Source organism: Cnephaeus nilssonii, assembly GCF_951640355.1.
Source record: "Cnephaeus nilssonii genome assembly, chromosome: 13".
Taxonomy (NCBI): Eukaryota; Metazoa; Chordata; class Mammalia; order Chiroptera; family Vespertilionidae; genus Cnephaeus; species Cnephaeus nilssonii.
Genome location: NC_137084.1, coordinates 8,141,844 through 8,167,442, shown reverse-complemented (window position 1 = coordinate 8,167,442; position 25,599 = coordinate 8,141,844). Strand labels below are relative to the sequence as shown.

Here is a 25,599-nt window from a genome sequence, read left to right as displayed (position 1 = left end):
GCCTTCACAGCCTGACCCCTCCCACGAGGGCCTGCCCCGCCCCCACAGCACCACTGTCCGGAGGGCTGCACAGGGGTTGCTGGCGGCTGCACCTCCTGGTACTCAAAGCAACGCCAGCCTGGTGACTCAGTCTGAAGGGCGTCAGAATTGTTTCTGCGTGACTTCAGTGCTTTGTTCCAGAAGGTTCCATCATGTGTTCTTCTGGACTCATGCATGCTGGCAGCCCTGGGCAAATGCTTCCCGCCCTGCATGAAGGCTCCTGGGCTCTGCTTTGCCCCTTGGGATCCACTGCCATCAGGAAGCTGCTCCATGGCCAGCAGCCAGCACCCCAAGAGTCGGGTAACCCTGTGCCCTGTGAGAGTGTAATCACCAAATTCCTTCAGCCTGTTTTCTAAGCTGAAGTTAACAAGATGCTATGCAGTCCAGCCTTTGCAATGGAGCCTGGTGCCCTCTGTGTCTCCAAAGCACCCCTGGGCACCAACCCTCTCAGAGGCAAGCCCCGTTGTCAGTGGGCTCCCCAGTGAGCCAGAGAAGCAAGTCCCCTGGGGCTGTCCCCTGCAGCCGGGGGTGCAGGAGATGAGGGCAGGACTCAAGGGCTGATTCTGCCCCAGGGCACCTGTGGCAATGTCTGGGAACAGGTTTGATTGCCACCCAGGAGTGGGTGACCAGGGCAGTGCTGACATGGTACAAGGCACAGGATGCCCCCACCAGAGAGCCACCGTAGATCTGTGCTACACCCGGCCCAGGGGACATGGCTGGTGCTGAGACGTTCCCCAGCCAGCCCACGGCTGTGCTGTGCCCGACATCCACGTATGGGGCAGTGGCTGGTCGGGGACCTCCAAGGGTGACTGCTCTCTGCTTGGACGCCGTATCCAGGATGCTTTCCCCATCCTCTTGGCTGTGCAGTGGGTCCCCAAGCGCTGCCCTTGCGACGGGGCTGGGCCTGCCCTTCCTGGTGCAGCAGCAGAGGGGTGGCTGGCTGAAATGTGATCCAAGCGCCTGCACCCCTGGCTGGCGGGCGCTGAGGGTGTGGCTGGGATTGCACCCCTTCGCTTCCCGGGTTGGGCTACAGAACCCCATCGGCTTCTTCCCAAAAAAGGATTGAAAAGATCCTCCAGGAAGAAACCCAAGTGCTGGGTGACACCCTGAGGTCTGGGGTGGCAGCAGTGGCCGTGGTCAAGCAGGGGTGGTGCTCTTTGTCCGCTTTGGGTGAGGCTTCCCTGTGCCCCTGGGCCTCTCCTCCCACCCAGCCCAGCAGGTTACCCAGCTCAGACTGGGGCAGCCCCCACCCCCCGCACAGGGTCTGTCCTCTTCAGCTGAGGCAGAGCCCTGAGCAGCACACGTGGGGGACACAAGGGGGTGATCCCAGGCCGCCCGTGTCCCCACCCCGCCCACCTGGACTGAGACTGGTGTCAGTGTCTTTACTGAAGGAATTTATTGTTCCGGAACTAAAGTTGCTCACAGTTATTTGACAGGGGTACATGGGGTGGGCTTGTTTGTTTCCGTGACGTCTGCATGTGTCCCAAGTACAAAAGAGGAAGGCTGACGAAGAGATATTGCTTTCGGTGTCCTCTGCCTCTTGAGAAGCCCCCGCTTGTACCTGTGGCTTTGCTGTTATCGGGCGTTTAATAGTTCTTATGTGGAAGCCCCAGCCTGTGGTGGGGCCAGGGTATAGAAGCGTTAAAATCTATCCTCGACCGAGGGCGGGCAGGCGGGTGGGCTGCGGGGAGACACCAGAAGCAAAGTGGACCCATCACAGCGAAGGCATGCAATCAGACCTGCCCTCCCGGCTTCCGGCTGCCCGGTGCCCTTGACACCACGGTCGGGGTCTGTGCCACCGAGCTGGCCATACCCACAGGAAGAAACACAAGCATTAGCTGGGGATGGGCAAAGTGAGCGGCTGCACCCGCACAGCAAACACTGCAGAGGACGCCGCTGACTCTGTTCTTGGTTATGTGGTGTGTTGTTGTTTTTTGTGGGTTTTTTTTTTCACTTTTTGTCATTTTAGTAAAAAACTCTGCGGTGCCCCTGCCATCCTGTGAGTGGGTGGGGGCCAGCCCAGGGCCTTCCTCCTACCCTGCTCTCGGACACAGAACCAAGAGGGTCCCCATCCTGGACCTGGTGGAGGGTCCCTGGGCGGTGGCGCCCATGGGACTGGAGTTGCTTCTACCCAGGACGGACAGAGCAGACAGAGTGGCCTGCGCCGTTCTTTAAATATATATATGTGTGTATATAGAAAGAACCAAGAGCAAGAACCGAACACAAACCTAGCCCTGCCCAGCGGCTCCCCTCCCCCACACCCTTTTCCAAAAACAACCAAGAAAAAAAGTTTATAAAAATATCTTGCAGGAATTCTTTAAAGTTTACAGTAGCTTGCCGGCACTGCACCCACCGGCCTGCCCCCCAGTGCCCCATCGGCTGCGTCCTCAGGGCACCTGGGCCCAGACCCACCCTGCCCAAGACAGACAGACAGACAGACAGACGGCAGGAAGATGCTGCTGCTGCCCCTTCCCTGAACAGAGAAGTAAAGAAACTCAATAAGTTAAAACAGCAAATAAATAATACTGATCTCGGCCAGCCTGCTGCCTCTGGGTCCAGTTCCACCCGAGCCAGGACAGGAACGCAGGCCCAAGAGCACCTGCAGCGACGAGCCGGGAGGACTGGGTGCCAGCGAGCAGCAGCGTGGGTGCCGAGGTGTCGATGGACCGGGGAGGGGGTGCTGCAGAAGGAAGAGGCTGGGGAGAGGCTGCAAGTGCCCTCTGCCCGCCTCTCGGATGCTTTGCCCACCACGGCCCCCGTTCTGGAGGCAGCCTGGGCGACAGGACCTGCCGAGGGCTCTAGTCACTGCAAGTCTGTCGGCAGGCTGGAGGCAGCTTCCCCTCGGAGCCAGGTCCTCCTCCCCACGGCCATGCGGAGCAGAAACCGGGCAGAGTGCCACGCGGGCAGGTGGACGGAGGCAGTGGCGGTGGGCAGGGCCTCGCCGCCGGGCACGCCGCAACAGCAGGAGAGGAGAGGCAGGTCCACGGCAGCTGCCTTCAGCGGGCCGGTGTCCGGCGCGGAGCCCAGAGGACGGCCTCGTGGAGGTGACATGTTGACATGTTAACTTTTCGGGATAATTCCTGGTATCAGAGCGGAAACAGTGACGTTGTCAGAGACAGGCAGAGAGAGAAACAGCGAGAGAAAGAGAGAGCAGGCACGGGTGGACCGGCCACAGGCCCTGGCCCCCGGTGCCCCTATCCTTTCCTCCCCCGCTTCACAGCAGTCTAGATGGGTAGGTGGGTGTGGCCCCGGGTCCACTCTGGGCGGGCAGGTGGCTCGGTAGCCTTGGTGGCCACTGTCAGGGCCGTGCTGGGGGGGGGGGAGGGGCTATGTGTCTAAGGCTGCTCGTGGCGGGCGGCGGGTGGCCCCGTCTTGGCCGTGTCCTTGCCCGTTGGGTACTCGGCATCCCCTCCAGGGCCAGGGCCAGCGGCCGCCGAGTCACCGAGTGGACTGTGGGCACTCCGCTTGGCGGGCGTGCTGGGGGCCTGGGCCGCCTGCCCGTTCTTCTCGTCTGAAAAAAGTTGTTTAATTACGTCAAAGAAGTTACTCAATGGGCTGCCTGGGTACACAGAACAGAAGACAAAAGAAAAGAAAAAAGAAAAAAAAGGGGCGAGAAAGAAGAAGGGAGGGAAGGAGAGAGAAAGAGAACAAACAAACAAATGAACGAAAGGGCCTTGGCGAGAGAAAGAAAAACCCAACGAGATGAGGTCTGAGATGGGCGTAGGGGGTGGGGACAGGTGACAGCAAGCAGGGTGGGCAGGCGGCCGGCCGGCGGGATCCCCTCTGTGCCAGGGGCTCACGGGAGGGGTTGAGGCTTTGGGGACATGAGCTGGGACCTCTAGGCCTCTTAATGGGGGGCGGGAACCCAAGGCAGGTGGAGAGACCCCTCCTCCCTCACCAGGCCTGGCCTTGCAGGTGCAGCGCCTCCCTTGGCCTCAGCCAGACACGGAGCTCAGACACCAGTCTCAGAGTCTCCCCTTGTCAGCCCTGGGCCTTTGCCGGCTGGCCAGCCCACTCTGAACTCAGAGCCACACAGACAGGGCTGCCACATCCCCAGGGAGCAGGACCCTGGGATGGGCGTCTGGCTCTTGGCAGGAGGCCACAGGGTCTGCTCTGGGGGGGGGCGGCTGGAGCCAGCGTGCCTGCCATACTCCTCCCCTGGCCAGCCCAGGCCACACAACGTGGACACAGCGGACAGACAGATGGAAGGATGGATTGTCAGGCATGGAGAGCTTGGGTGTGGGAGGGTGGGGGGCAGGCAGCCAGAGTGGGAATGTCCTGAGGTCAGGAGGAAGGGGTAGGAATGGGATGACCACCCTGACCTGGGCCTGTGCTCCCTGTCCAGGTGCACTGATGGGGCACCTTTGCTCTAGTTCCTGAACCTGAGCCCTACCAGGTCCCTCCTCTCCCTGCCAGGTACAGTGGGAGGGGAGTGTCGTGTGGCCTGGGTAGCTCACAGGTCCCAGCAGGAGCGGTCCCTACACCCTTCCAGTGGACAGAGGGCCTGGGGTGGGCCTGCTCCAGACTGCAGTCCACCGTGACCCCTGGTCAGAGCCTGCACATGCGACCCTCACTGGTCTTGGGGCATGCTCTGAACACTGGGGTCCCTCCCTGGCCCACCCTGATCCTAGGGCCAGGCCTGTGGCTGCTCTTGGGTCAGTGACAGGGAGTTCCTGGCAGAGGCAGGAGGCTGGGCGTGCGGGGGCCTACCCCGAGTCCCGTGTGTGTCTGGGCCCCAAGCTACACACAGACCCCAGGACAGCCCCAGGGGTGGCAGGCGCAGCACCCAGCCGGGAGCGGGTTGCAGGTGGGGTGGTAGGCGGGAGGCCCAGGCGATGGGGGTTCTTACCACACTTGGAAAGCCTCCCCGTCATCATCTCCACACAGTTAGTGGTGTCTGGAGCACAGAACGGAGAGAGGGGGATGTGAACACGGCTTCCCACCGGCCCCTCAGGGACAAGCAGAGGCTCAGGGCAGGGAGTGGGGTCTGAGGAGTGGAGCCCCAAAGGGGTGGGTATGGAGTGGGCGGGCTCAGAGTGCAGGTATTAGGTGAGGGCCACCTGGGCAGTATAGGGTCCTGCCGCAACCAGAGCCTCTCCCACTGTCCTGCCCCGGGTCCAGGACACGCTGTGGAGCTGAGAAGCCCACAACTTTGGCCATGGTCTGCACTGGCCACCGACGTGTCCTCATCCTGCAGGTCTGCAGTACCCTACCTGACCCTCCCACCTGCTGCCGGGCCTGGGAGTGTTGATGCTGGCAAAGCCCTCGCTGCAGGTGGGATGTGCCCTCGGGGCCTCCCCTCTGTACCCAGGCTGGGGGCCCTGTTGGAGTGGCCACCAGAGGACTTGGCGTGGTGGTTGAAGGTCCCATGATGGCCCTGGGACTGAGCTTGCTGGACAAGAACATCCAGTGTGGGAGGGAGGCCAGGGGATGGGGTCAGGGAATGGGCTGAGGTACCAGGTTGGGCTCCCCAGGAAGAGAACTTGCTGAAGGAGGGCGAGGGAGATGGGTGGGGGCCCAGAGCTCATTGGTCCAGGCCAGCAAGGCCCCTGCTCTGGGATGGCTGCAGGCACAGATGCCTGCTGGGCATGAGCATGCCAGACCCTGGTCTTGGCTCCCCTTCCAGAACAAGCTCTGTTCTTCCCCAGCCTCAGTTTCCCTGTCAGCACTGCACTGCTCCAGATGGAGACCTTAACGGCTCAGGAGTCGGAGGCACCTGGCCTGCCTGCTCCCTACCCCAACAGCCAGGAGAGCGGGCCCACACCTGGGCTAGGGCCAGGGTGCTGAGGGACATGTTAGGGAGAAGAGGGGGGCAGTGAAAAACAGACGATGGAATGAGGATGGCAGGGTGGGGTGGACGCTGGGCCGGCCTGTCCTTTAGAACTCCACACAGAAGCACAGCAGGTCGGGGGAAGGGCCCACTGAGGCCCTAGCTGGCCGCAGGGGGGTCAGAGAGGCAGACGAGGGCTGGACACTCTGCTGCTCAGGTCCCAGATGTCAGAACAGGCCTCACAACCCCGCACCTCACCACCATCCAGACACACACTGCACACCCTCACCAACAGACGGCGACTCACGCAGGGCTCACACACCCATACCGGTGCAGCCCACCCCCCACCAGGCATGACCCTCGGGCCTGGGAGCCCCTTCCCCTGGGTGGCTTCTCTAGGCCCAGCTGGGGAGCCCTTGCTTTGATTGGGGCCTGAGGCCCCCTCTCCTGCTCAAGGCCAGACAGTCGCAGGTCTTCTCAGGGAGGGCAGACAGCAAGCAACCCCACCACATGTCCAGGCTCCAGGGCCACAGCCCTCACAGGGCGCTGCTGCGGGGGAATGCCGACGGGCCAGGGCTCCAGGCAGGACCTTGGCCACCGCTCTCCCCGGGCCTGCTCTCGCTGGGGGGTCCCGGGGCCAGCCTGCCCTGTGCCCCGAGACTCAGCCTGGGTTCTGGGCCTGCACAGCTTGTCAAGGGCCGGGAGCTGGCCACTGGCCATGTGAGTGGGCACAGGGTGCCCTTCTCAGGGCCAGCCTGGCTCTTCCAGAGGATGTGACTGCAGCCCCCTCCTTGCCCCAGCGGTAGGGCGGGACACCTTACCTGCCAGCGTCAGAGGCTACTCTCGTAGCTGGTGGCCACCTTCTGGCCTTTAAGCCCAGCACCCCAGCTTAGTCCTGGCGCTGGCGGGGAGGGTTCTACAGTGGACAAGAGGTGCCTTTCAGTGTGGTGTGCTGGGCCCTACCTCCCTGGGTGTGCAGCCTCGGGCTGGCCCACTGTGCTGGGGAGGCCCTGCTCCCTGGGGGGCGGTGGAGGGGCCGCGCCCACTCGATGGCCCACAGGGCGGCCGAGCTGAGCGCCGCCTCACCTGACAAGTGCTGGGTGGAGGGCTGGTCGTGTGTGCTCAGTAGCTGTGTCTGAATGGTCTCCACGACCCTCTTGAAGCGGCGGCTCGGGCCTGGGGGGAGACAGCGGGTTAAGCCTGGGCGAGGTGGCCGGAGCCCGTGCCCTGGACCCAGAAGCTCACCTGATAGAAGCGTGAATGTGACGGAGTAGATGCCGTTCTCCTTCTGTGCCGCCCCACCCTCGCTGTAGGTGATGTCCACCTGGAACTTGACGGGCTTCTGGAACACTGCCGGGCCCCCTGTCGCCTTGTACTCGGCCCGGAAGCTGGTCTGGGAGATGACGCTGTGGCTGAGACTGGGAATCTGCAGAAAGGCAGTTCGATGTGAGCAGGGACCCAGCCCCCACCCTGGGCTCCTAAAAAGGGACCCACAGGCCAGCCCCTCCAGCCTCATCTGTGAAATGGGTGCAGCCAGCCTCTACCCGGGCAGGCCACCACCAGCAGGCCTTCAGGGTATGGCCACGAGAGCCAAGAGCGGGACTGACCGAGACCCCGGGGCAGGGCTTTCTAAGGAGCGATGAGTAAACATGCACGTGGGAGGGGGGACCCTCAGAGCAGCAGTGAGGACAGGGGACCAAGGCTGAAGCCTCTATTGGCACTGAGAACAGCCACTTGAGGCCAAGGCCAGGGCCATCGCTGGCAACAGTGCCTGAGGCTCTGCACCCGGTCGACCCTCTCTGCGTATTGGGTTGTGGGCAACAAAGGAAACTGGTCACAACAAACCCAGCAGGCGGTCTTGCCTCAGGGTCCCCCCGAAGACAGGGTCCTGCCCCCAGGAGTGCCCAGCACCCGAGGTCAGAAGGGCCAGCCATACCGGGAAGCATTAGAGGGCGGTGGCTGAGTCCATGCCCCATGAGGAGGAGGGACTCCTGGTGTTCCAGGAACAGCAGAAGGGGCTTGGGGGTAATGGGGTGGGCCCAAAGGAAGAGAGCAGGGGACAGGGGAGTCAAAGGGGCCAGTGTGCCTGTGTCCAGCGTGAGGCTGACCCCTGCCTGGTTCTGGGCTCTCCTGGCCCCTGAACCTCTGGGAGGAGCGCCCGCTGTCCTCATAGCCCTAAGGGAACCTGGGCGGCAGCCTGTGACAGGGGGCGCTGAGGCTGGGCTCAGAGAAACCCCTGGTAATCTCTGCCCACCTGGTGGTGGGGCTTGAGCTGGAGCTGCAGCAGCTAGACGCCCCCCCCCCCGACCCCCAGTGATCCTGGGATCCCCCCTAAGCTGTGATCCTGGGGGACCCAGCACAAGGCAGGCCCCACACAGGTGGGTGGGGCCCCCTGGCGTGAATCTGGAAGAAAACCCTCAGGGCTTTCTACTCCCTGAGCCTGTGATCCAGCAAAGACAAGGGAACCCATAGAAGACCCAGTGTAGCCCCCTCAGCACTATAGGCCTCGGTGGGAGGCAGGGGCTGCAGGAGGCCAGCAGCATGTGGGGCAGGCCCCTGGGGACTGTTCCCGAGGCCTTGGCACATCCCCTGGATCCGGCAGAGGTCCCTCTGTTGAGGCTGCCTGTGCATCAGCCCTCAGGGTGTATCCCTGTCCCCAGTGCCACCCTCTGTCACAGCCCACCTGGGACCTGTTCACAGCATGGCTTGCCTTGTCAACCCCTCAACCCGCCAGCCACACATGCCCCTGCCTGGCCCACACCTGCTCCTCCAGGGTCCCCTTCCCCTCCGCCCTGGGGCAGGCGGAGACAGTGTCTGTCTGTCAGTGAATGGACCCTCTGGGCGGGACAAGGCTCACCGACAGGAAGGCATGAACGATGTCGGCTTTGATGGAGCTCAGGGGCTTGTCCTTGATGACCAGGAAGATCTGCTCCTCCTTCTCGAGGCTGATGAAGTTCCCGAACCAGGACTTCTTGGCCAGCCTGCGGGGTGGAGCGAGGGGCTGCTCACACCTCAGGGACAGGTCTGCCCTGCCCCTGACCCCACCATCCTGACCTCCCGACTGCCTCCTGAGCTCTGATTCCTCCCACACCCTGGATCCTGAGCCCCTTATCATCCCGATATTACCATCCTAACCTCGACCTGCCTCGTCCGTCTCCACTCACACCCTGGTCTCTCCACCCATGCCTGACTCCATAACCCTACCGCTAATCCCACAGCCCTGGGCCTAACACCCCATCCTCCCTCCTTGTCTGGGCCCAGCAGCACGCACTGGAACCCAACCAGAAGGAGAACCCATCCTGACCCAGCCGGGTCCGTCTGGTATGGCACCATGACCCTGGGGTGATTTGCTGTGTGGCAGTCCCACAGCCTCCTTGAGGAAAGGGCCCCACCCAGGGAGGGCTGTGAGGGGAGCAGGAGCATGTGGGAGCTGGGGTGGGATTGGGGCAGGCCAGGCACCCTTGCTTGGCTATAAATGGCAGAGATATGGCGCAGAGGAGGGGCAACCTCAGCTTCCCCAGGCCACCCTCTGTGTCTCTGCCCTCAGGGATGGTGGCCCTCCCTGCTGCCCCAGTCCAGGCCACTCCATGGGACTGGGCTGCTGGGCAGGGCGGGGATGCAGCCCACAGAGCCCCAGGCTGGCAGCACCTTCTCACATGAGCCCTTACCCCACTGTGCTCAGGGCCACCCTCCCTCCTTGGTTGTCAATGCTGACCTGGTCACCATGTCCTGGTCTGGGGCTGCCCCTGAGGTGGAGCCGTCCCCGTGACAGTGTGGGACAGACCCCCACCACCCTGCCTCCTGGATTCACACCTGTTCGGCCCTCCCTAGGGTGTGGGCGGGCCGGTGACCAGCTTCTGACAGAAGAATGTGGGAAAGTGGAAGTCATCTCTGAAACCGGGCCACAAAGTCTGACTCCCCTCTCACCATTTTGTTGAAGTGGACCAACTGGTGAGAGGCCCATGGGGACCTGAATCCTGCCCACAGCAGCTCCTGCTTTTGTGCAGCTATGAGGGGCCATGGCCTGTTATCCCTAAAGCCAAGCACCCAGCTGGGCATGGTGGGTCCTGACCACCGAGAGGACAAGCATGCACCATTTACAGTGCAATGTGTTGGATTTGTCATGCAGCCATAGATGACTGGCATACCCTGGCCGACTTCTTGCTGCCTCCCTTGCAGCTACAGTGTAGACACATGACCACTCTACCCGTCCAGTGATGAGAAGCAGCAGCCAGGCCCAGTGTCTTCCCCATGGCATTAGTAGGGCACTCCAAGGCACTCTACACTGGCCTGGGCATGGCCAACAGTTTTCCTGGTTGTGTGACATCTTCCCTTTTCCTGCCCATTTCCAGAGCCACTCTTCAGCTGCAGTGACAATGACCAACCCACCTGCCAACAGAGTCCCTGTCCTCCCTCGGCAGCCCGGCTCAGGAATCCCAACAGAAGACGTGAAGAGAGAACATTGAGGACCCCACACCCTCATTCAGCCATCTCAGCTCCTTGGCCGTCTGCCATGTTGAGCGAGTGCGGGCTGCTGGCCCGAGCTGCACAATGTTGTACCCAGGACTACGCCGGGCCTGGAGCCCACAGCTGGGGCTCATGCCTTCTGCTCCTCGATGAAGGCAGACGAGTTACAGTGAAAACTGGCTTTTTGTACTTTGACACCAGGGGTTTGGCATCTGGCAAAAACAGTCCAGGATCTAAAAGAAGCCTGGCCGAGCTGGGAAGGCTAGTGGAGGGTGTGTGGGGACAGGCCTGTGACGGTAGCTCGAGGTGTCAACTTGGCCTGTCTGGTCCAACTTTGGGTGTTGCTTCTTAAAAGACATCTCATTAGCGTGGTAGTTGGTACCAGTGAGGTCCTGCAGGCCAGCCTGCGACATCACCCAAGCTCGATTTCCCGCCTGCTGACCCGTCTCAGGCCTGCTAGCGTTCATGTGCATACCCACCCGCACCCTCCTGGTTTCCTCGGGGACCCTGACCGATGCAGGGCTCCTAGAAGATGCAGGTGGAATGTCCTGTGCAGGAGGCGCTGGGGGGGGGGCTCACTGCACCCCACTTCCAGGGACATCTGCACCTGCTCATTCCTACCAGGCTCTTGTGCACGGACAGGCCCCATGGGCCTCAATGGAATGGAGGGGCACAGGCCATCGGCTACAGCACGTGATGGTGTGTGATTTTGTAAATTCCCTGAAAATCCAGCAGTTACACTGCAGGTACGTTTGGGAAGGCTTTTCAGGGCAGCAGAGACTGGCAACTGAAGGGATGTGACCAGCGGGACTGCAGAGCCCCTTAACCCAGCAGCTCAGGGCTCGCACCTGTGCCCACATGCACAACAACGACAACTTCTCTCCCTCATACAGCTGGCCCCGCTGCCTTCACTGCCAGCGCAGCCCCCACGCCCTGCCCTGTGTCTACACTGCGTTTCCTGTTCACACCACCACCCGGGGACTAGGGAGCCGAGGCCTCAGCGAGGGCGGGCACTTGGGCAAGTCTCTCCAGGACCTTGGCTAGAGACCCTGAGTGTGGGGCATCTCCGTATGCAGACCTTCTGCAGGGTGGCGTGTGGCCGTTTCCCCATCGCTCCCATGGCCCCTGCATCTTCCTCTCATGTGACGATGATCCGAGGGTCATTCTGCACCTGGCCTTGGCCAAGGCCACCTCCTACACGTGTTCCCGCAGGCTGTTGCTGGCTATCCCTCCTCCTTGGCCTGCACTGTGACTTCACCTTGAGATCCTCCATCCTTACAACCCGACACGTCTGGCCACCTTCTGGGCTCTGCTCTGCCCAGCACCCCACCCCGGTGGAAACCCCTGTAGAAGGCACCACAGACCAGTCCTGAAGGCGTCCCCACGCTCAGCACGTCCAGGGCACTTGCTGTGTCTGAAGTGTGAGCAAGCCAGGCCCCTGTGGCTCCCTCGTGTGGCGGTCAGGGCTCAGCAAGTGTGCCGCAGTCCCTCCGAGGAGTGGCTATGCCGTACTGCCTCCAGCCAGCATAGGCCCTTCTCCCAGGCTGTGGCTCAGAGCAGAACTGAACTGTCCCCTAACGGCTCCCCTACCACCCTAGGCCTTGCTCCCCGCCTGGTGTTCAAAGTGTAGGAGGCTCCGAGAAGCGCACGCTGGAGAGGAGGTGGCTGAGGCAGGAGGTGGAAGAGAGGACCAGCGGCAGCAGGGGCCACAGGGAGAAAGGGAGAAGGACCTGTGGGCTGGGATGCTCAGCCGGAAGCCCTTGTGGGTTCTGCGGCCTGTTACATGGGAGGGTACCCTGCGGCCCCCTCGTGCTCTTGGCATCCCAGCACCAGGCGGGAGGTTGACAGATCCCACCTGCTCATGCAGGGCCACTTACTCTGGGGAGGACTCCGGGGTCAGGTTGGACATCTCCTCTGGCGTCGGGACTGTGCACACAGGAAGGACAGAGAGAGAAGGTGTGGTGACCACTATGCCCTCCCCACAGGCCCTGCACCGTGGGGGGTCCTATGGAGCACCCACATACTGTTTTCCTGGTGGGGGTCTTGGGAGCCTTGGGCCATTGGGAGCTGTCCTGACCTCTGGTGCTGAAACCAGGCTAGGCCTGCTCTGGCCTTCAGCCAGTACTGCTGTCCCTCCAGGTGTTGGGTGTGCTGGCTGGGCTCTGCTTGGGTGTGTGCACAGCATCCCCTTGGGGGTGGGGAGGAGACTGCCCCTTGGCTGTGCAGTGGTACTGGTAAGCCCAGATAGCTAGGCAGTGCCAACTGACCTTCGGCACCCAGCACACAGGGGCAGACTTACCTCCATTATCCTGTGGGCTTCCTGATCATGTCCACACCCACCCAGTGGCCATCTCTCCTCCCTGGGCCTCAGGCAGCCCATACTGAGGAGGCCACTGGGCTAAGGAGAAGCAAGGGTCCCAGGAGGGCTCCCAAGCCTGTGCCCACTGGGTGCCAAGGTCTGTACTGTGTGGGCCTGGGCACAGGTTGAGCAGGCTGGTAAATAGTGGAAATCTGTGATGCTGCCTAGGCTTGTGCCAGTCTAGCAGACCCAGGCATGATCCAGTGCTTTTGGTAGGGTGACCCCTGCCTGGCTCCTCTTGCCTTGCTGGCCAGGATGGGCAGTGCTCCCCAGGCCCTGCCCCCACCTGTGCCCTGCTGTCACTGAGCTCACCCTGCAGTTTCCGGCGGTGGAAGCGAGGTGACCCTAGGAAGCTGTTCTTGATGGAGTTGAGCCTTGTCCTCCAGGGCACCCCTCCGACGCTGGGGCTGGACGGCGGTGTGGGGTTGGGTGTGCCGGCTGGGCTTTCCTTGGGCGTGTGCACCGGCGTCCCCTTGGGGGTAGGGAGGGGACTGCCCCTTGGAGAGGGGTGAGGGGTCACCTGTATGGTGGGGACAGATTTAGTGTTCGGTTCAGTCCCAGTGAGCGGAAGCCGGGTGGGGGCAGGCAGAGGGGCCAGCCCCAGGGGCGGGGCCAGCTGGGGGCCAAGGCCGCTGGGGACAGGGTGCCGGGCCTGGGTGCTGGCTGGGAATGGGTTGGACTTGGTGCCCTGCAGAGGCTTGTCGGTCAGCTTGGCCTTGCTTGGCAAGGTCTGGGTCTTGGGGTTGGGCCGCGGGGCGGCCTGTGGAGGGATGTGTCCGGGCCGAGAGGTGCTCTGACAAACTTCAGGTTCCATGGAGGTGGCCAGGGTGCAGGCCACGAAGGGGAGTTCAGGGGGAGGGGGGGGCAGGACAAATTTCCTAACAGGCTACAGGGCAGGCACCGAGGGCAGGGAGTGGAATGCGGGTCCGCCATGCAGGAGTCAACCATGCATCCGTGCCCCCACCCACATGCACACAGAACCCCAGGAAGACCCACGGGTGCAGGCATGTGGGGGCGGAGCATTTGCCACGAAAGAAAACAAGTAACACACAAGAAAACACACAAAACAAAACAAAAAACGTGCAGTTAGCAAGAGCAGCCAGAGCCGCAGAACAGCAGCACCACGCGTGGCCCCAGCAGGTGGGAATGGCGAGGGCCTCTTCCAGGGCCGCCCGGCCCCTCCCGAGCACCTTCGGTTTGGGAGCCTGAGTGGAGGGGGCGTCACTCACCCGGGGGCTGCTGAGTGGGCTGGTGGAGAGGCCTGAGGAAGCGCCGCTGATGGATCGGGACCTGGGGACACAGGTGCAGAGCGGGGCTCAGCTGAGACGGGCCACAGGCGCACAGCTTCTCTTCCCACAGGAGGCCTGGGTGCCCAGGACTGTCCTGCTGTCCCCACCCGCCTGTCCTCATCAGGAGAGATCCTGCAGCCTCTTTGGGACCACCATCGGAGCCCCATGGTGCAGCCTTGGAGCCCTCTGCCAGTGTCTGCGGGGGCTCAGGTGGGCAAAGGGATGAGGAAGGTTGCAGATTCCTGGAAACTGAACCCAGCCTGTGCCGGGCCCCTCTCCACATTCCAGCCGCCAGGAATCACCTGACCCCCAAGGCTGTGCTGGCCCAGGGCCACCAGCTGGGCATTAGCCAGCCCCTCGGCACCCACGACCCACCTGCCCGGTCCAGACCTGCCCACAGCAGGCCAGCCCTTGGCCCTCTCCTCACTTGCACGACCAGGGCCTGGGCAAGACGAGGCTGGGGTGGACACTGATCTTTTCCACCACAGACTGCACTGGGCCCGCAGGCCTGGCCTGGGCATGGCTGGAGAGAGACGGTAATCCCAGGGTGCCCAGCTGATACAGGCACACAGCTGTGCCCACTTGGGGCAGACACGGCCGGCAGGGACTTACCACACCTGCGGTCCTTAGGGAAAGGAATGGGACTGGGGGCTGATGCAGCCCTAGGAGAGGACAGGGGAATGGTGGACTGCCCTGCCGCCTGCCCACCCCGGCCAGCATGGCCTGGAGAGGGGTCTCGCCTGCCACACCTGGGCCTGGCCCCTGGGCCTGGGGGAGGAATGGGGCCCATGCTGGCCAGACCTTGGCTCCTGGCCACTCCCACCAGCACCTGTGAGCTGGGGCCCCATGGCCATGACCGTCCTCCCCCACCTGACCCAGGCACAGAGCTGGGGGCCCCAGTCCCCCAGCCCAAAGCTTTTCGATGCTGAGTCCCAGTTGGTGCCCCAGCAGCCACAGTGAGGCCCAGTGCCTGGGGCCTCCCACCGAGCTAGTGCAAGCTTGTCGCTTGGCACAAGGAAGCAGAGAGCAGCAAGGGGAGAAAGGGGTGGGAGCCGTCCACACGCCCTCCTGCCCAGCCAGGCAGCTTCTGGAGACTGAGCCATGGCTGCCTAGACAGGACAAAGCCTGCACCCCAGAAGCAAGGGCGGCGAGACCGTGGGGGGCCACGGGGCAGGCCCAACCATGTCGCCCTCAGGCAGTGGGCCCTGCAGGTGCAGGGCAGGGGGCTCACAAAGGCCAGGTGTGACCAGCACACCTCCTGCCACCAACTTGGGAGGCTGCAATGGGCTTGGGATGGCTGAGCCTCCTCTGGCTGCCACTTCCACTCAGGCCCTAGTGGGCAGCATGGTGGCCCCAGGGTACAGCGCTGGCCAAGGGGAGGTTAACCAGGACCACCACCAGCCACATCAAGGTGGGCCAGATGGGGCCTCACACCTGCAACCCCTCAGGGGCCCAGGGCAGGGAGAGCACAGTGGGTCTCCCAGCCCCTCGGGCTGGCCGTTGGCCTTGCCCAGTAGCCCACTCCTCCTGGGCCTCAGCCTGGCCTGACCCAGCCTTTCCCCCGGCTTCTGGAAGGTTCCCTTGCCAAAGGGGAGCAGGCCAGAGCCTCAGGCCCAGCCCTGCCACCAGGCCCGAGTCGCCTGGGGGGCTGGGGGCGGGGCGGGTGGGCAGGGTGTATACCTGTCTTCTTTGCTGAATTGGGGGTGGGCTTCAGCGATATCCAGGCTTTTACTGAACATTGCTTTACTACAGCGGGAACAAAGCGAGAAAACAGAGTTACTGCCACAGCGCCGCCAGACGGCCTGGAGGCCAGACCACACAGCTCCTAGCTGTGCGCAGGGCACACAGACGCCAGGGGACACGAGCAGGAGAGCTCCAGAGGCACAGCACCCCCTGGTGACCTGCAGGGTACTCAGCATCAGCCCCAGCAGGAGGCCCACTGTCACTCAGCACCCTATGGCCAGAAGAGGAGGCAGCCCAGGAGCTGGGGGCTGGGAAGTGCTGGGAGGAAGGGGCTTTCAGGTGACCATCAGGCTGGGTCACACCAACCCCACCCTAGCACCCAGCACCCCGTGGCAGCCAGGCCTGGGAAGCAGAGTAGAAGCCACGGCAGGGTGGCCTCCCACGCCCAACCCCTACCCCAGGCCCAGGCAGGTGGGGTGGGTGGGTGTGGGGAAGCTGGTGCAGGGAGGGCCAGGTCAGCACTCAGCCAGCCCCGCGGGGTTCCAGCCAGAAGCCAAGGGCCGAGCTTGGGGAGCTGGGCTGGGCAGAGGTGTGCCCACAACAAGCAGGGCAGGTGTGGCACTGGGCAGAAGTGTGGCCAGCAGGGGACCTTCCCCTTGCTCCTCCCCTTGCCCCACCCCGGTGCCAGAGTCTGTGGGCGGTGGGCCACAGCTGTCTGGAGACCTGGATAGAGGCTCCAGAGGGCCAGGACCCTAGGCCAGAGGCTGAGCCAGCCTGGTTTCCTGGGGAGGACCCAGGACCACCAGGGGGCTGTGGGCCATCAGCCCAGTTTAATCATGATGGTGGCCCGGCTGCCCTGTGGTTCCCCGGTTTGATGGTAAATTCCTTGGGAGGCTTGGCCAGCTTCAGCACCCAGCACCCAGCTGACCAGAGATAGCTGGGGCTGTTTGGACCACCCACGGTGCTCCCCAGGGGTACGGGCAGACAGCTGAAGCCCCCTTCTGGGCAAGAACATTCGACCTCAACCTAACAGTGCCAGGTGAGGATTGGCCAAGGGCCTCACAGCTGTGGCTGTGGGCCTGGACGTCTGCTTCCTCCGGGGGATCTGCTGGGACAGTCTAGATCTGCTCATCATCCCCCCGAATTCCATTTTCATGCCCCTTGCACAGCCATAGGGGACCCAAACACGGGACCAGCGGTTAAGTGGGGACAAGCCTGCTAGGCTGCTGGCTCTGAACATAGCTGGACCATGATCCAGTCTATTCCACCTCAGTTCAGCCCAATCCAACTCAGCCCAACCCAGTCTAGCCCAGCTCAGCCCAGTCTAGTCCAGGATGGCCTAACAGCCCAGGCCAACAAAGCAAAGCCCTGCCCAGCTCAGCCCGTGCAGCCGGCCCAGCCCCAGGGCCAGGGGCAGAGATGAGTTAGGCCCAGCACAGCTCAGGAGGGGTGCCTTCACTGCAGGCCAGGGCACAAGCAGGTAGGGCACTGGGTCCCTCAGAAGGCACGTACCTCTGGCTGTGCTGGGCCATCTCGATGGCCCGCCGAGCAGGCACCGGAGAGCCGCCGTCTGTCACACTGAGCACCTCCATGGACTTGCGTTCAGGCCGCCGCTTGCCGTGCCGGTTCAGCATTGGGGAGTCCACGCGCTTCCGGGGAGGGTCTGTGTGCAGATGGGGGTCAGGCCAGGCAGCCTGCTGCCTCTGGCAGGGCTGGGGTGGGCCAGGCTTCCTGGGACCTTGTACCTATTTCGTTCCTGGGGGGCAGGTCCTCATCCTCGTGGCTGGGGTACCTTTCTTTCCGGTCCAGGAGGAGGAAATAGATCATCTTCTCCTGGTTCTCCCTGTTGGGGGATAGAAGTGGGGGGGGGCGAGAAGGGTCAGCAAGCACGGTGTCCACTGCTGGACAGTAGCCCTGGGGCCACAGCATTCCCGCCCACAGCCCACCATCCCCGCTGCTGCCTGCAGGACCCCATGGGGGACGTACTCCTCGGACAGCAGGTCCTGCAGCAGCTTGTTGCGGTCTCGGAAGCAGCCCAGCGAGTGCATGCTGTCCAGCACGTCGGGGTCAATGTCCTCCAGGCTGGGCAGGGAGCGGATCTGCACCTTTCGGGGGATGGGCTGCTCCGGCTCAGGCTCGTTCTTGCCCCCTCTGTGGATGACAGGGCACCACCAGTGGTCACTGATCTCGGCAGGCCTAAGGCTCCTTCCCCCCAGCCCTTCCTGGGGACCCTGAGTCCTGCTGCTCTCTCCCTGTCCCAGCCCCTGCACACCTCCTGCACGCTGCTGTGCCCAGCGCAGGCATGCCGGGAGTCCCTGAGCGCTGGGCTGAGGCTGGGGGCAGGCCTGCGCTGGGCTGGGTCCTCCCCCCCGCCTTCCCTAGCAGGCCCTCCGGCTGCAGCGACAGGCAAAGCAGGCGATGAGTGGGAGGAAAAGCTACTTACATATACCATATGTGTTTCTGAATGTGCTCTAGCTACAAGAGAGAGAAACAGGAAGTTAGTATGGAGGGAGCAGGGAGCCCACGTTAGGAGGCCAGAGGGAGCAGGAGCTGGGAGCACCTGGGGGCGGGGGGGCGGGGAGGACTACCGTGGAGGAAGATAGCCAGCAGGAAGAGGGGAGGGAGGAGGAGGGATGATGGGGAGAGGGTATGGGGAGGAAGGAGGAGGGGGAAGGATGAAGGGAGGGCAGGGTGAGGACGTGGAGGGAAGGTGGGGGGGAGGAGAAGGTGGGGATGGAGGAAAATGGGGAGGGGCTGCGTTCCCAGAGGCTCCAGACTAGCCCCCTGACCCTGCCTCCCCAGTGGAAGAGGAAATGCCAGTCTAGGGAAAGAACGGTGGGGATAGTGGGGGCTGCAGGGATGTGTAGGAGGCAGGGGACCCCTGGTGGCTCAGAGAAGGAGGCCTGAGGGAGGAGAGCAGAAGGCAGCCAGGGGTGGCCCACGTGCGGGGAGGGGCTGGGGTGCAGGTGAGAGCAGGGGGCTCAGAGGCCTGCTCTCCAAGTGCCTCTCCACCAGCCCGGGGACAGCTGGATTGGGGCGGTTGGGAGATGGCCTCTTGGTCACCAGGCCACCCCTGTCCTGGAAAGACCAGTCCAGGGGAGTCCTGCTGCCCTCGCCCTGGGGACCTAACATCCTGGTACCAGCTAAGCCCTGGCTGCCTACCGGCTTCTTTCAGAAGTGAGACTTCCCTCAGAACACGCCCCCTCCCACCCATGGTCAGTGTCATGATGAGCTGTGTCCACTGTCAGGGCTGGCCTGGAAGCTGAGGGACAGTGCTAGAGTTGGTGAATGCTGGTCTCCCAGGCACACCTGCCGGACACAGCCAGCAGGAGGCCCCTGTGCACATACCCACATATCCGTGCACACGTTCACACCTGGGCACATGCTTACACACGTGACTACTACCTGTGCATCTGTGTACATGCACACATGTGCACATACCTGTTAAATAGTTATGCAGACACTCATGCAAGGGCACACACACCTATGAACGGTTCTCATATGCATGAGTGCACATACCTGTGTACACGTGTATGTGCACACGGCTGTGCCTGCACCCATGCACTCACACTTATGAAACGTGCAAACAACTGCATGCACTCTCACACATATGCACATTCATACATGTGGACACACACATGCATACACCTGTGCGCACACATAGCTATGCATTCACTCACGCATGTGTATAGCCCGCACATCCAGGGCTCCCTGTACCACACTCGCAGGCACAGGTCTCCCTTCCCGGGAGGTGGCATGGAGATGGAACCTCTACCCCTGGGGGCCCTTAAGTCTGGACTGGAAGTGTAGGCCCGCACCCTCTGACCCTCTCTGCGCCCGCACGCACCGTCAGGCGCCGCGCCGCATCCACTTCGATCATGCCACGCAGCAGGCTCTGGCAGTCCGGCGGGATGAAGTGCGGCATGTGGAACACTCCCCGCTTCACCTTCTCCAGCAGCTGCCGCAGGTTGTCATCGTCGAAGGGCAGCGCCCCCTGCCGGCCGGGGACGGGGTCACCGTGGGGCGGGGGACTGGGCGGGAGGGGCGGCACAGAGGGGCGGCACAGAGATGGAAGGGTGAGGGACGGGCGGGGAGGCGAGGCGGCGGGGCAGGGCGGAGCAGGGTGCGGACGGCGGGCTCACCACCAGCAGCGCGAACAGGATCACTCCGCAGCTCCACACGTCCGCCTTGCGCCCGTCGTACTTTTCTCCCTGCGAGGGCGGTGTGGTTGGCTTCGTGGAGAAAGAGGGGCCCAGGTGGAGGGTCTGGGGTCCGCGAGGGCGGGGGTGAGGTCCCTTGGACAGGCAGGGACAGGGGCGCGTGGTGACTACTTACCCGGATCACCTCGGGGCAGGCATAGTGGGGGGACCTGAAGGCAAAAGCAGCAGTCAGGGCGCAGGCTGGGGGCTCGCTGTCCACCCAGCCATGACCTCGAGGCTGCCCCAGGACCACAGCAGGTGGACGCTGAAAGAGGTGCCGTCCCCCCAGCACACACCGCCCCAGAAGGAGGCCCCACCAGGAGCCTAAAGGGCTTTGCTGCCACCCCACCCCCTACTCAGGGGGGAGACCAGCCTAGGAGACATCTAGGCTGCCTAGACGTTCTGGTCCCAGAAGGCAGGCATCAGAGGAAGGGCCGCGTCACGGACTGGGGTCCCAGCCCAGCACCACCGCCGAGTGCACAGAGCAGGAGGCTGGCACACCAGCTTGCCCGCCACGGGGGCCAGACCCGCCTGCCTCCAGGGCCTGACGGGCCCCCTCACAGCGCCGCACATCGGAGCCACCGCCAGGAGCAGAACCAGGGGTCCTGCCTGCAGCCCAGGCTGTGAGGTGCTGGACGGGGGCTTGGGGCCACGGAGACCACTCACTCCGGGCCTCCAAGGGACCACAGCACTGAGCCACCCGCGGCCTTGCAGCACTGGCGGTGGCCGGGAGAGGGCGCGGGTGCAGCGGGTGGCGGGTGGCCGGCCGGGGCGCCCACTCACCCGCAGCTGGTCTCCAGGAGGCTGTCCCCCACCTGCAGGGACGCCATGCCGAAGTCCGCGATCCGGATGTTGTTCTTCTCGTCCAGCAGGAGATTTTCTGGTTTCAGATCCCTGTGGCTGGAAGGGAGGCGGCGGAGGCTGACCTGGGTCCCTCCCCCAAACCCCACCCACACGGCACCCGGCCAATGGCAGCACAGCCTGGTGATGTCACAGGCAGCCAATCGGAAGTCGCCTGCCTGGCGGTTGGCTGCTGGTCTGGGACGGAGGGACTGGGAGCCTCAGGTCACACCTCGTGCTCCCTCAGGCTCCGGAGCAGGGAGTCCCTCCCCCTCCCTGCGTCCCGCACACCTGCTCTGGGGCCAACAGAGGGGCGTCAGTGGGGGCGGGACACCTAGGGGTGGGTCCCGTGGGGGGCGGCTCGCACCAGATGGAGTGGCTGTGGCAGAAATCCAGCGCTGAGATGATCTGCCGGAAAAACTTGCGGGCCTCTTTGGGGGTCAGCCTCCCCTTTTTGACCAGGTAGTCAAAGAGCTCCCCACCAGACACATGTTCTAGCACCAGGTATCTGCGGGGACGGGCGGCTTCAGGTGGGTGCACACGCCTGCTGGCCCACCTCGGGGCCATCCTCGGCATGAGGACCCCCCTCCCCTCCTTCCCCACGCCTGGCAAGCCCGCCTCCAGTGCCAGGGTCTGGGAGCAGGGCCACACTTGGCCCCCCGCTGCGGGACCGTTGGGCCCCACGGTGAGTGGGGCACTGTGGCTGCTGACGACCCTCCAGGAGCTGGGGTGTGGCCCTTCCAGGCCCTGCCCAGCCCAGATTGGGCTCCCGGAGCAGGGGACAAATCGGACACAGACCCTCCCCAGCAGGTGGAAAAGGGGCTGGAGGTGCAGGGGGTGGGGGACGAGAAGGGTCAGGAGGTAGAGGGCAGAAAGACATTGGGGGATGGTGGCGGGGAGAACCTGAGCCCTCTGAAGGTGGTGAATGAGACGCCTCTGTCCGAGCCCCTGGTGGAGCCTGTGGGGGCTGGTTTCGGGGATGGGGGTCCTGGGCCTCAGAGGAGCTTGGACCGGGGGCTGTGCACAACTCCCCTAGGACTTGCTAGTGGGCAGCAGTGGCTTGCGGGAGGGAGAGGGACGGGAGGAGAGGACAGAGCAGGGGGAGAGGTGCAGGATGGGCTGGTGGGGAGGAGCCTGTGGGCCCTGGAGACCAGCTGTCTCCAGAGCTGGTCTTGCAGGACTCAAGGGGTCAGTGGGGGGGGGGGCACCCTCAGGGCATAAGGAGTCTGTCTGTGGAGAGGAGAGGGGGAGGGGCTGGAGACACGGCAGGGGGCACTGGGTGGCACCCCGGCGGGAGCGGGAAAGCCACAGCACAGCACAGGCTGGAGGTGCCCTGACCTCAGTGACCCCGCTTGCTACTGCGCCTCCAGGCTCCCTGAGCTGTCTTGGGACTTCTGACCCCCTGGGAGGGGGCTGGCCCCAGCAGGACCTGGACTGGCCACTGGCCACCTTCATCCTAGGCATCCTGCTCCGGTCTCCAGGCCTTTGCCCGAGCCGTATCCCCTCCTCGGGCAGTCCTCCTAGACCCTTCCCTGCTTCCTGCCTCCCCACCAGGTGGCCTCCTCAGAGCCAAGTGCTCTGCCCCTCGCCCTCGTGTGTCCATCCTCAAAAGTATCTCCCAGAAGCGAGGAGGTGACCGGTGTCCTGCACGTTGTGCGTAGAGGTGGACCAGGCCTGCCCCAGCGCCTGCCTGCCCCCCAAACTCATGGGACATCACCAAGATACTGCAGACAAGCCGCCATCAAGCCCGTGGGTGTGTGTCCCCTGTCGGTGCCCTTGTCACGGTTCTGATGGTGGCCGAGTTCCTGCGGCCCCAACACCACGACCAGCCTCCCTAAGGCATGTGGGGACAGTGTCCCTGCTCCCCAAGGCCCCCCACACGGGGCAGCTCCGTCACCCATCCTGTTAAACACTGCAGCTGGGCCATTCGTGCCATGTTGGGGCCCCAGATGGCCCCTGCCCCTGGACCCCACCCCAGCCACGCCTCCAGGAAGCCCTGTCCCCCATGGTGGCTCAGGGTGGTGGCTCTGAGTCCCCGGTGTTTGGTCAAGGAGCAGTGATGCCGCTGCCCGGCCTGTTCCTGAGACCGCCCTGCCTGGCCCCACGGCCCGTCCCACCCCTCCCGCCCTGGCCCCTCGGCCTCCACTCTGGCCACCCCAACTCTCCAGACCCAGCAATACCTACAAATATTTTTTGTTTTCATAAACGTCGTGCAGCTTGAGGACGTGGGGGTGTTCGATGAGCTTCAGGATGGCGATCTCCCGCTCCACCTGTGGAGGAGGAGTGCATCACACAGGGGCTCCGCCCCTGGAGACCCCTACATCCATCCAACACCCAAAACGTGCCTGCCTGTGGGGCGGGACTGTGGGGCATGGATCCCGACCTCACCCTCCCCAGGAGCCTCGGCTGCTGGGAACAGAGGGGAGGTGTGGGCCCAGCCCCTTGGGGCACCGCTGTGAGCTCTTGGGTGCAGCTGGGGCTTTGGGGCAGGGCCAGTCTAGCCCCAGGGTCTCCCCGCTGTGGGATGGCCCAGCCCACACGGCATCACACACAGCCCCACGGGTGTCGGGGCCACCTCCAGGCCCCTTGCCCAGCGGCATGTGGTCCCTGCCAGGCCTTCAGGGGGATGGGCCCCAGTTATAGCCCCATCCCTTCCCCCAGCTCCTGTCTCTCAGAGTCCCAGCCGGAGTCCAGGACCTCAGACAAGTGCTACCCAAGGCAGGGTCAGAGTCCACCTGCCCTCCACCCCCCTGCACTGCCCCACCCATCCAAGCAGCTGCCACCTCCCCTGAAAATCACCCACCTCGCGTCCTCGGGGTTCCCCAGGCGAACCCGCCCAAGTCCCCCTCTACCGTCAGCAGCCAGAGGGGTCCTCACTGATGTCACTGGCCCTCACCCACCTAAGCAGAGTGCTGTCATCACCCACCTGGTTCACTCCCACCCCACGTGCCCTGCCTGCCCCACTCGCGCTCACCTTCATCAACACAGACTCACTGAGCTTCTCCCGATTGACGATTTTGATGGCCACCTTCTGGCACGTGACACAGTGAATCCCCAGCTTCACAAGGCCTGCGGGGAGAGAAGCCCGTCAGACCCACCCAGGGCCTTGAGGACCCACAGCCGTGCCGCACCCCAGAGTGGTCCGGGTGGGGGGGCTTGACCAGGAGGGATGCCACTCACTCCCGACCACAGCCCCTCACTCCACGTCTGGCCTCTGCCCACCCTGCCCCTTCAGTGTGCCTCGAGCTGGACTCCTGTGGCCACTGCCTGCCCTCCCACACTCCCTGGTCACAGCCCAGGACAGCTCTGCCCCACCCCACACCCCGCTCCCATGTGGGTGACGCTGAGTCCCTCCCCCAGGCCTTCAGCTGCCCAGATGCCCCCAGCAGGGGAGCTTGGGTGCCCTCAGGCCCAGGAGGCCCCATCCCCCAGCACACTCAGGCTCTGCCACCTCCTCTCAGCCTGGACAGAGGCACCCGAGGCAGCAGGCCAGGCCCACGGTCATGCAGGGCAGCACACCTCAGCCTGCCTTGCACTGTCCGCCCCGGAGCCCCCACTGGGGGGGACTCCGATAACTGCTCTCCTGGCCACACTTCAAGGACCCTGGCCGTGGCCCCCTTGTCATGTGGGCAGAGCTGGGTGCCTGCCTCTCCCCCTGCCCCCTCCGTGCTGGGACCTGCCATCTCCAGCCTCTCCCAGCAGCGCCCAGCCCCCTGCCAGCTGCCCCCTGCTGGACTGCTCTGTGGCCTTGGGCGCCAGACACCCTGCACTCCCCTTCCTGATTTGGGGGGCCTGATAGCCACGGCACCACAGCCTGACCGTGACTTAGGCTGTTTTAAGGGATGCAGACCACGTCAGGACGCCCCGCTGTGAATGCTGAGGGACACCACACTGTCATCTCCAACTTCAGAAGGCGGCCCACAGGCCCCTCCTCCCTTGTCATCGCCACCTAGACACCTCAGGTCCCAATGCTTGGGTTTGTCTCCGCCCCTTTTTACACGGGGGCGGGGGGCGGTTTGTTACCAATTCAAGAGCCCTTTGTGGTGTGTCCTGCACCCACGCCTCTTCCCAGCCTCCTGCAGGGAGGCCTCCTCCAGCTGCCACGGCCTCTGCCTTGTTGTGGCCAAGAGACGAGGCTGTGCCCCCCAGAGGCACAGCACCAGGCTCGGAGGGTGGGGGGCCCTGAAGCTCCGATGCCCGCAGGGTCTGCTCGCTGAGCCAGGCCCCTGCCGGGAAGGGCAGCAGGCTCCTGGGCCTCTCCCTGGCGGCCTCTGATCTGCTCAGTGGCCCTGTGGTTCCAGGTCGGGCGGGAGAAGGCAGCACCCCCATCCATCCATCCATCAGAGCCAGTGGCCTGGGGCCCCCACTGCCTCCAAGAGCAACAGGGCTGGCACCGACTCCCCGGTCCTTGGCCCAGACAGGAGGGAGCAAGACCGCGTTAGAGGGAGCACTGTCCGGCAAGTCCCCAAACAGGCTGCCAGGCCGAGAGGAACCAGGGAAGAGCGGTGACAGGAAGCAAAGGCCACTAACTACCCCGAGAGAGCCAAGCTCCTGCAAGTGCTCAGCGCCCAGGGCGGGTGCCAGGTGAGGGGGGTTCCTGAGAGACCCCCACAGGGCAGAGGCAGGGGCGGGAGGCAGGCGGCACGGCCCTGGGCCAGCTCCGCAGGGCTGTTCATGTAGCAGAACATGAAGAACAGCGTCATGTCCCCAAACAGTGCACGAGTAGTTACGGCTGGTCAGCAGCTGCTGGACAGATGTGGAAACTGTGACCCACGGAAACGGACAGAGCGGGACCGGAGGACGCTGGTGAGCGCCCCGCCTGCGCAGGAGGGCACATGCACACCAACGCCCTCACGCTCCACGTGGGTCCCTAGCAGGCAGGCGTCACAGCCGGGGGGGTTTCCTGCTTCCCGAAGAGGAAGCGCGGGGCCTCAGGCTGACGAGGAGACAGCA

The 25,599-nt window shown here is 63.8% G+C and overlaps 1 protein-coding gene across 1 annotated transcript in view; it reads right to left on the bottom strand.

The window, feature by feature from the left end:
• Window positions 1-3,292: 3,292 nt before the first annotated feature.
• Window positions 3,293-25,599, bottom strand: part of BRSK2 (BR serine/threonine kinase 2) — a gene marked incomplete at its 5' end in the record, with an annotated part of 47,823 nt that continues 25,516 nt past the window's right edge. The window contains 20 exons of the mRNA XM_079788004.1: window positions 3,293-3,598; window positions 4,889-4,936; window positions 6,896-6,985; window positions 7,055-7,235; window positions 8,667-8,790; window positions 12,154-12,202; window positions 12,948-13,521; window positions 13,865-13,925; window positions 15,605-15,670; window positions 17,120-17,270; window positions 17,353-17,450; window positions 17,594-17,758; window positions 18,051-18,082; window positions 19,455-19,601; window positions 19,750-19,818; window positions 19,943-19,976; window positions 20,590-20,706; window positions 21,014-21,154; window positions 22,831-22,916; window positions 23,621-23,715. Coding sequence (XP_079644130.1) covers window positions 3,375-3,598; window positions 4,889-4,936; window positions 6,896-6,985; window positions 7,055-7,235; window positions 8,667-8,790; window positions 12,154-12,202; window positions 12,948-13,521; window positions 13,865-13,925; window positions 15,605-15,670; window positions 17,120-17,270; window positions 17,353-17,450; window positions 17,594-17,758; window positions 18,051-18,082; window positions 19,455-19,601; window positions 19,750-19,818; window positions 19,943-19,976; window positions 20,590-20,706; window positions 21,014-21,154; window positions 22,831-22,916; window positions 23,621-23,715 — 2,552 coding nt within the window. The 3' untranslated portion in view covers window positions 3,293-3,374. The remainder of the gene's footprint in view (window positions 3,599-4,888; window positions 4,937-6,895; window positions 6,986-7,054; window positions 7,236-8,666; window positions 8,791-12,153; window positions 12,203-12,947; window positions 13,522-13,864; window positions 13,926-15,604; window positions 15,671-17,119; window positions 17,271-17,352; window positions 17,451-17,593; window positions 17,759-18,050; window positions 18,083-19,454; window positions 19,602-19,749; window positions 19,819-19,942; window positions 19,977-20,589; window positions 20,707-21,013; window positions 21,155-22,830; window positions 22,917-23,620; window positions 23,716-25,599) is intronic.